General features: G+C 43.2%; 1 protein-coding gene across 1 annotated transcript in view; it reads left to right on the top strand.

Annotated features, from left to right (window-relative positions):
* Vat1l (vesicle amine transport 1 like) overlaps nucleotides 1-9,369 on the top strand; it is a 170,399-nt gene that overhangs the window by 22,909 nt on the left and 138,121 nt on the right. Inside the window, exon 2 of the mRNA XM_004625770.2 lies at nucleotides 2,755-2,884. Coding sequence (XP_004625827.1) covers nucleotides 2,755-2,884 — 130 coding nt within the window. The remainder of the gene's footprint in view (nucleotides 1-2,754; nucleotides 2,885-9,369) is intronic.

Genomic DNA, 9,369 nt, shown 5'->3' with positions numbered 1-9,369 from the left:
CATTCCTCATTTAAAATTTTTTTCTTAATTCCATAACAAAATAATAGGAGGATGACAGTAGTTAACATATTACATGCTGTTATCTTCAAAGTAGTTGCTCAGTATACAAGGCAGGGGCATAAAACTTTCTCTAATTGATATTAGCACAAACCTTCCTTTTTTGGTGAACTTAAGAGACACCAATAATGTAACTGACTTGCACTGTTTTCCTTTTCCCTGCTGTCCTCATTTTTGAAAGGAATTATTACCTGAACTGGAGCCTCATTTTTTATACATGACTATCTCTGCACTCAGCTGAGGTGCTGGAGTACCAACTATACCGTGTTACTTTGGATCTGTTGCTTGCCAAACACTCTAGAAGCAAAGAAATTTGAGGCAAGCAACTGCCTTCAAGGGGCTTCCCCTAAGAGATGGACAAGGAGCGGCAAGATGGGAACCTTGCCTGGTCCATGGTAGGAGCACCTTGCAGCGCGGCTTTGGAACCCCGCCCCTTCGAGGAGGGCGTCTTTCTGCCTTTGTGCGTGCATTCCTGTGCGCGTGGCAGATGTGTGAGTGGAGGCTGTAGATAGAATTGCAAGGGGAAACCAAAATGGGCAATGGATGATTCAGATTTTTAAAATGTATTACACTAATACACAATTCGTCCCCTCATCCATCACAAACACACCTATCCCACTGTTCTGACTGCTTTCTGAAGCAAGAATATGGTGAGTACTGCTGTCGAGAGCGACTAGGCACAAAGGCAGGACCGTAAAACATTGCCGTGTGTCCTCAGCCACCTTACTCACGAGGTCGGACACCATGCGATTTCCAGGTCTTCATCAAAATAGCCATGAGACGCAAATCCATTCAGGGAGTCACAGCAGTGCAACCAAAGACACTCACCAAAGAGGACTTCTAGAAGTGCTTCAGAAAGTGATGATCATGGTGGGATAAGCCTGGCCAAGGTGAGGGTGTGCTTTGGGGGGAGGTGATGACAATGTGTCTTTATCTGTACCAAGTTTTACAAAATTTAAACTTTTGCTGTATGTCTTCAGTCATACCTCAGCAGTGCTCTCTTGGCTCCAGAGAGACCAAGGAAGACTAAGCAGAAGGTACTTAAAAATAGTTCAAGTTGTCTAGCCTGGCAGAGCGGCGTTAGCCAGATGCTAATGGGCCCTGGGTCAGACTGAGGAATTGGGTCTTAGTGTCTCTTAGATGGTAGCTTTTGAGAACAAAAAGCTCCTCAGAGTGACATCTGGTGGGGAAGACACATACTTGGAGGGATGTGTGTCCTTGTGTGACTGGCTGAAGGATGCTCAGTGAAGTTCCTAGGAGAAGTTCTAAAAAACAAAAGCCGAGTGCAGAAGCGGCCTCATGGAGTCGAGTGTGTGATTTTCTGTGCAGAGGACTTTGGTACAACTCAACAAGGTTCCTGCCTTGGTTACCTTTCACTCGCTGCTGAGACAAAATACCCAACACCCACAATGAAGGAGGAAAGGCTTATGTAGCTCACAGTTTGTGGAGGTTTCAGTCCATACTCAGCTGGCTTCAAGGCAGAGTGGCACATGGCAGAAAGCAGCAGCTTGTGGCAGCAGAAATCAGCAAAAAAAAGCGAAAAGGAGAAGCAACGGCTGAGGCTTCTAGCCAGCCTCTCTTCCTTCTTTCCACGCTGATTATTTCAAAAGTAATGTGCTAATAGAAAATAACTAACGATGTCTCTCACCCAAAGAAAACTTACAGCTTTGAAACAAACACCTGTAAGGCTGGGCATGGTGGTGCGTGCCTGTAATCCCAGCACTCGGGAGGCTGAAAACAGAAGGATCACCGTGAGTCTAATCTACGTAGTGAGACCCTGTAGACTCTGTCCTAAATATAGAGGAAAAACACTGAACACCTCAAATATCCATATCCATATGGCACTCCCTTCCATCTCTTTTCTGAGTCTCCCTTCTCTGGCTCATGGCTCATGGTCACCATTATGGACACTGTTCTTGCAGGAAGCTGGTGCAAGTATGGGGGTGGTGAGTGAGAGGAGAGAGCTGGCTGTCTTGAGACCTCCTAAATTAGTTGTCCTTTGTCTTTCTGGCTTTATCATTGTTTGGCTGGTGGCCGGTGCATCTGGCTTCCTTCCATGTGTCTGTTTATAACCACTTCCTTTTTTAACCTTTGATTAAGTGCTGGAATGTCTAATGACTGGGCTTGTCAATATGTGTTTTCAAAGTAGGATTTCTGGGTAGATGCTGAGAGGGGACAAAGGGACTGTCTTTTGAATTGGAACATAAATGGCAATTATTTTTGCTGTCAGAAAAACATTATTTATCAGTGTAGGGATAATTGAATTGTACATTATTAGGGTTATCTAATCAGGAGGCCTTACTCTTAGGGACACTTTGGCTGAGAAAATAAAAAGAGAGGGAGGGAGGGAGGAAGGGAGGGAGGAAGAGAGGGAGGAAAAGAGGGAGGGAAGATGGAAAGACGGAAGGGAGGGAGGGAGGGGCGGAGGGAGGGAGGGGGAGAGAGGGGGGAGGGAGGAAGGACGGAAGGATGGAAGGAGGGAGGGATGGAGGAAAGGAGAGAGAGAATAGAGAGGGAGGGAGGGATGGAAGAAGGAAGGAGGGAGGGAGAAAAGAGGGAGGGAGGAAAGAAGGAGGAAGGGAGGAGAGAGGGAGGGACAAAAAGGGATGGACAGGGAGGAATAGAACCAGGGCAGTGCTTTGTAGTTTTTGTCCACCCTTTTGAATTTCTCCCTTTTTTCCTCTCTGCTTTTCACAGTGGCTTGAACTTCATCGACTTGATGGTGCGACAAGGGAATGTTGACAACCCTCCCAAGACGCCCCTGGTTCCAGGCTTTGAGTGTTCTGGGATTGTGGAAGCGCTGGGGGACAGTGTGAAGGGATACGAGGTAATGCTGTGGCTTTGGCTTGAAGAGTGATCTTTCCAGGAGTCCACTGAAGGCTTATGGAAGAATACATTTGACGTAGCCTGGGCCATGTTTTAGTAGTATGGTTGCTTTATGTGGTTTGGGGAACACCATTTTCAGTGATAGTGTTTTCAAAAATCTCATGAATTCTCAGTACTAATTTATTTGCTTCTAGCAACACTTTGCTTGGTGGGCAGAGCCGATCTTGTCACCCCTGTTATTCGTGCAATTCAGATGCTACAGAAGAGTGTGCGGCTTTGGGCCAGCGAGATAGCTCAGAGGTCTAAAGCACCCACTTAGGCAAGCTTAAGCAGGCACAGGGGACTGGTTTGATCCCCAGCACCACATGCTGTGCCAGCCCCGCTCTCAGGGTGGGCTGAGCTGGCCAATAAATAAAGAAATAAGTTTACGGCTTTGGATTCACCGAGTAGACAGAGGTCCTTTCTCCATTACAGTTCCTACTTCTGTAACCCTGGACTCAAAAATCAACTACAAGACAAAAGGTTTGGGGGAAATGGCACCTATGTTTTATAATTTGGTTCCTTTAAATATTTATTTAACTGATTAATTTAAATTATCGTTTATAAATCCCTATTTCAAGAGTGGGGGTGGGCCCGGGGAGATGGCTCAGTGAAATAAGCATTTCCCTGGCAAGTAGAAGGTCCTGAATTCAATCCCTAGTTCCGCCAAAAAAAAAAAAAAAAAAAAAGAAGAATGAGGGGAATCCCATTTTCAAATCAAAGAGATTGTCCCACAGTCGTAAGTGAAATATATCAGATTGGCGTGTATAAATATCGTGTTGTCTCCCTATGTAAGAACCTCAACGAGTAAATAAGATCTGAAAGGTACAATAGATGCTGTGAAAGGGAAAGAAAATATATGAACGGAAGGAATAGCTGCGGTGAGGAAAAGGACAAAAGAAAGAAAGAAGGAAGGGAAAAGGACGTATGATGGATATATGAAGGATAGCTTAGATAATTGTGCTGCTTATTTCTGCTGGTCTATTGAAAGGAGCAGTGAATGTTTCGTTTTTTCTTCTCCTTTTTAATTTCTTATAACTTTTTTCTTACCAATTTTGCATGCTTATGTCTGGTAATCGAAACAACTAATTTGAAGACAATAATGTGCAGTGTAACAACCCTTGTTGAATTCTTATTATCTTATTTAGCGAAATTCTGTATCTTTTGTAGTGCTTTTCTTTACTATTTCTTATAAAGAGTAGAAGTCTGGAACAGTGGGGCAGAATTGCCTGTGATTGATGGGTTTGTGAGTAGGGCAATGGGTGAAACAAGTTTATTATACATGTCTGGCTACTTTTGTCTGTGTTCATAATTCACCACACAAAATAATCTTTTAACCTGTGGAAACATGGATGACCCTTCCTACCATGATGGCATGAAGCCAGTAGAATTTGGTCCCTAAAGACTGGGAATTACATATAGAAAGTTACAACACAAATAAAAGGAAAGCGAGAACTTGAGGATTGGACAATGAGGAGTGGGCAAGGAGAAAAGCTGAGAAAATGACAGGGGCAAAGCCATGCATTTGTACGCACGAGATGGGTGGGGCAGTGATCCTGGGGGACCTCAGCAGGTTTTTGAGACTAGCAGTTGGCTGGTGAGAGTCTCACCCTGGCTAATTCTATATGCTGGTACCCATGAGCCAGGTGGCTGCACCAAGGATGGCAATGTGTAACAGAGGGGTCACGCTTGGAGTGCCTGCCATCCTCGTCTTCTAAATATGTACTTCTTTTCATGACATACTATTTATTGCCATAATGTCTCTCAATGTCAATGTTTTTTTAAAAGGGTAATAAATGAAAAAAAAGTCGCAAGAATAAGAAAAAAAATGTCACAGGTCTGTCCTGTTACAATTCTGTATATGGTTAGATTTCTAAATTTCTTTGTAAAATTATGTAAATGCTTATTTCTACCTTTATGAAATTATTTTTCCTACATATTCTGTAAGGTCTTGGGCCAGTGAGATGGCTCAGTAGAATAAGTGCTTGCCTGGCAAGCGCAAGGGCCTGAGTTCAATCCCTGGTTCTGCCGAAAAACAAACAAACAAAAAAACAAAAAAAACCCTGTAAGGTCTTAAAGTTCAACATACCAATATTTGATGGAAAATACATGTTCCATGATATGTCAAAGATGTTTGATATTTAGACAGATAGGGTAAACCGAACTGCATATATTGCAGGTTAAAATAAGCTTCTCTTCTGGAGGGTTAACAACCTAGGTTAGCAGTTCAAAACTGGAGAAAAGGAAGGGCTGCAAGGTCAGCGAACATTTTGGCCCCAGCCTTTCAAGGTCAGTGAACACTTGGGACATAGGAGAACCTGTACTGTAACATCATGTAACTCTGTTGTGCTCCAAATTTTCTGATCAAAGAGATTATGGAGCCACAGAAGAATGTGATCGATGATGTATAGTGTGCCTGGGGAGAGTCACATGGAGAGAAAACATTCTCTCAGACTTTCACAGAGAGCAAATTGGTCAAGCAATGGCCATGACTCATCCTCATGGCTGACACTGACAAAGGATCTACAAAATGCAGTACAGGGTTACGGGATAAATCCTCAGGGTACTTCACTGATCATATCAGATACAAAAGTTACATTTCTTGCTATATAGGTCTTGCTTTATCTTGGTCTTAACCACCCAGAAGAAAAGTATAAAAATGAGGTATATAAAGTAAAGCCATATTAATACGATGAGCTGTAAAAGGCTCAAGTCAATAACTTCTGAGGATAACCCACTAATATTATAGACTGCTAGACAGTGTTGGATTGTTTAAATGAATTCAAACACCTTAGTCTTTAGATACCAATAGAATATCCACCTCTGACAGGACTAAACAAAAAAAAGGGGGGATACAAAGGAAAGATCATTTTGTATTTATATATACAAAATAGTTAGGATAGATATACAGCTACTTTGGCTTAATTCAATGAGAAGCAAGAGGTGTACTAATAGTGTTTGGACAGGATATCCTGTCTGCTTCTTGTACTATGGATAACCACTAAGAAGATAACAGTGTACGATGTATTGATTATCGAAACTGTCCTATTATTCAGCTTTGAAACTGTCTCTTCATATTTATTTCTTAATAAAAGGGAAAAAAAAAGACCAGGACACTATGAACAAATCAACTGCATAAATTTGTGGTAGTTTGGAGCCAGCAAAAGCAATATGAATGAACATGAGCTTCTCACTCACAGCCAGGTTTTCCCTTAGGGTGGATTGAAGGGAGCTAACCCTTGGAAACCCACTAGAACCAGAACCATAGAAGAAATATCTTGTTTTTACCCTTCACAAAGCCTTTCAAGGTAAAGACTGTCCTATCCCTTGAGTTTTAAAAGGGTCCTTTAATTTTCTGAGACCAGGAGGGTACTGTATCGTAGCAGAATGTGAATTCAGGTCACTACGGACTTTTTAATCTTCTGAAATCCATGGTTTTTATCCCTGGTCCCAACCCCCAAAGGCTGCAGAGCTAAGTCTAAGAAAAAGGCACCAAAGAAGAATCCTACAAAATCCAATGCCAAGGTGCTCTTCAAATAAAACATCAGCTTGTTTCTCAGTCTCAATGCCTCTGAGCTTCAGTATCCTCTAAAAATATCAATATGCTCCATATTCATTAAGAGGACTCTCTGGAAATCGCATCCTCCTTATCTGTCTTATTGTTAATGGTTTTCAGCTAAGCAGCATGGAAAAATGTTGAAAAAGAAATAAATGAGCTTTTGCATTTTTGTCACACAACTTTATACTTTCTGTCCCTAGGTAAGCAACATAACCAGAGACACATCATTGCCCCTGCAAGTGCTGCATGTAAAAAATATTATCTCTTCTTTACTCCTCCATGTGGGCCCAAAGGAAAAGATCAGATTGCTCACTATGTCAACCTGAGCATTGAATAAATAACAAGTTATTTTGGAATATAACAGGAAATGGGGATGTTATATGACTTGGTTGAGAAGAATAGCTTACTCTACTTGATATGGTATATAGTCACTATAGACATGATTTGTCCGCTGGCTCATTCTGGATTATTATGAAACCCACGATTCTGTCCCTTTCTGCTCCAGTGACTCAGGTTGCCCAAACAAATAGAAAAAGCCACCTCCACATTTCCAGGAAGGATGTGATGCAGAAGAGAGCCAGTATCAATATTCCGTGCGTAATTTTGACTTAAAGTTTTCAATCATGTTGCAGACAGAACTGCAGGCAGCCTCCTGAATAGTTCTCTTGGTCTGATCCATTGCAAGGGAGGATTGAAAAGTCATTGCCAGGGGCCCAGCAATAAAAGAATCATTTGGGCTCATTGGCTCAGAACGGATTTCTTTTTCCGAGCAAAGCCATATAATGAGATGAACCTGTGGGCTCTTCTAGTTAAAAGCCTAAATTCTGACTCTGAGGCTGAGGGCTCTAGGGGTGAGCCAAACTGGCCATTTTGAGCAGGAAATAGAGTGGCATAGCCAAGCTCAATGGGAGATCTCAGGGTGGGCTGTCACACCTCCACCCCCAGGACACCGACATGCTCGGATCTTCTTGCTCTGTAATGGCAGCCGCTGTGTGGCATTGCATCCCTGCGTGGGTTTTCATGACTGAGTAGAGAAGAGGGTAGTGTGGTCCCTACACAGTCATCTGTCCCAAACGCTGCATTGAGGGTGACATCCTGATGCTCATCATTTGATTTCCAGGCACAGGGACTCACTATCACTGGAGCGGCCTCTGTTTTCCCTGTACTCACCTTCTTCTCTGAGTTGCATGAGGTCAAGAGCCTCAGGTCGGGAACCAAAGTCGCGTGTTCTTGAGTCAGCGTGCATCGCTCTTTTCCCTTTCCCCACATACTGTGCTAAGCACATTGTGTGCATAAAATGCTATTTAATTTTCACAAGGAAGCTTTGCTATATTTATACCCATTTTACAGTGGAAGGAGCTGAAGTGTAGAGTTCAGATGATATCTCCAACCTCTGTAGTGTCTTGCATTCCCTTGTATAACCTTATGTTTTCAGTATAGCACTTATCTTGGGTGTAATAACTCATTGTTTGGATCTGAAATGAAGCTACCAGGATTCTAATCCTAGTCCAGGTCTTCTCTTACTCCATGCACTGTGGCCTGTGACTTGATCTCTTTGCTTAAATTTAAATGTCTGTAAAGTCTGTGAGCACTTATCTGGATGCAGGGCTATTGCAGAGCTCATCCAAGGGGAGGTCTGTTGTTGTTACTGTGGTCGTTGTTGGGTAGGGACAGAAGGGAACTGTGAAGTTTTACGGAAAAACTAAGACGATAGAATCTCTTATCTGTGGAAGGCATGAATTAATTCAAAGTTCACTTAAGCCACAGCACTTTGGATTTTGTACTTGCAAACCATAATGCAGCAACTGACATACCCAGTATCACAGGAGTTTAACTGGCAGTTGGCAGCAGAGGGCATGAGTGCAAGATGACCTGACCATTGCGTCCCATAATGTGGACCGTGTTGCATGCAACATGTTCAAGGGGAGGCATAGGAGTTGGCTTTTCCGGTCCCTGAGAGATCTCTGTAGAGGTTCTGCAAAAGTTCCAGGAGAACTTGGGAGTTTGGAGGCCACCAGAGTATGCATGTTTGAGGGCGCTTTGGCTTTGCTTTGTTTTCTGAGAAGGAAAACACAGAAGTTTCTCTTTTTTTTTTTATCAGATTGTAATTTGAGAAATCACTCTGTAAAAGATTAAGAAACCCTTAAATCTGTGTTTGATTCTGAAATATGCAATAGAGCATTGAGTGACCCTCTCTTTCCTCCCAGTAATACTCTTGGGTGTCTTTGCTCATTCATCCAACCAGTAATAAGCAAGAAAGGACACTTCCCTCAGCACAAGAGCATAGTACTGACAAACAGGGTCAGAAGCTCCTACCCTCCTGAGGCTGGGATTCTTATTTGGAGTGAGAACGCATAGGCATTGGGGATGTAACATGTGTACATAAATACCTTCAAGTGTTCAGGTGAGATAGGCCTTCAGAGAAGGTAAAAGCAGATCATATGAGAGAGGAGATGGAGGAAAGGAGTACTGCTCTAGTTCAGTGGGACGCAAGAACCAAGTTCACATACATTGCATCACCCACTGTACATGGGGTAGGAGAAGAGGACAGTCCCTGATTTACACATTCACTGCCCAAGGGCCAGGAGGGTCGAACAGCTTGACTGTGGTCACACAGCTCCCAGTGGTGGAACTGTGTTGTGACCCAGGTTTAGGGCAACATGGCCATTGCTTTACTGTTTCAAGAGGCTGCTTTTCCTGGGCAGGATGACCTTTTGCCTAGATCTAGGAGGGGATGACAGCAGGCACTGCTCAGGTTTCCTTAGTTCTTCCTGTACAAGTAGACACGCAATAAGAAAACATCCATGGACTCAGCTAATGCTGTTGCCAGCTGGACGAGTCGGAGTCAGCGCCACCCTAGAATCCCCACACAGTCAGCAAGAGTACAC

This window comes from Octodon degus, unplaced genomic scaffold (assembly GCF_000260255.1).
Source record: "Octodon degus isolate 3935 unplaced genomic scaffold, OctDeg1.0 scaffold00011, whole genome shotgun sequence".
Classification (NCBI taxonomy): domain Eukaryota; kingdom Metazoa; phylum Chordata; class Mammalia; order Rodentia; family Octodontidae; genus Octodon; species Octodon degus.
This window is presented reverse-complemented; position numbering and strand designations above follow the sequence as displayed.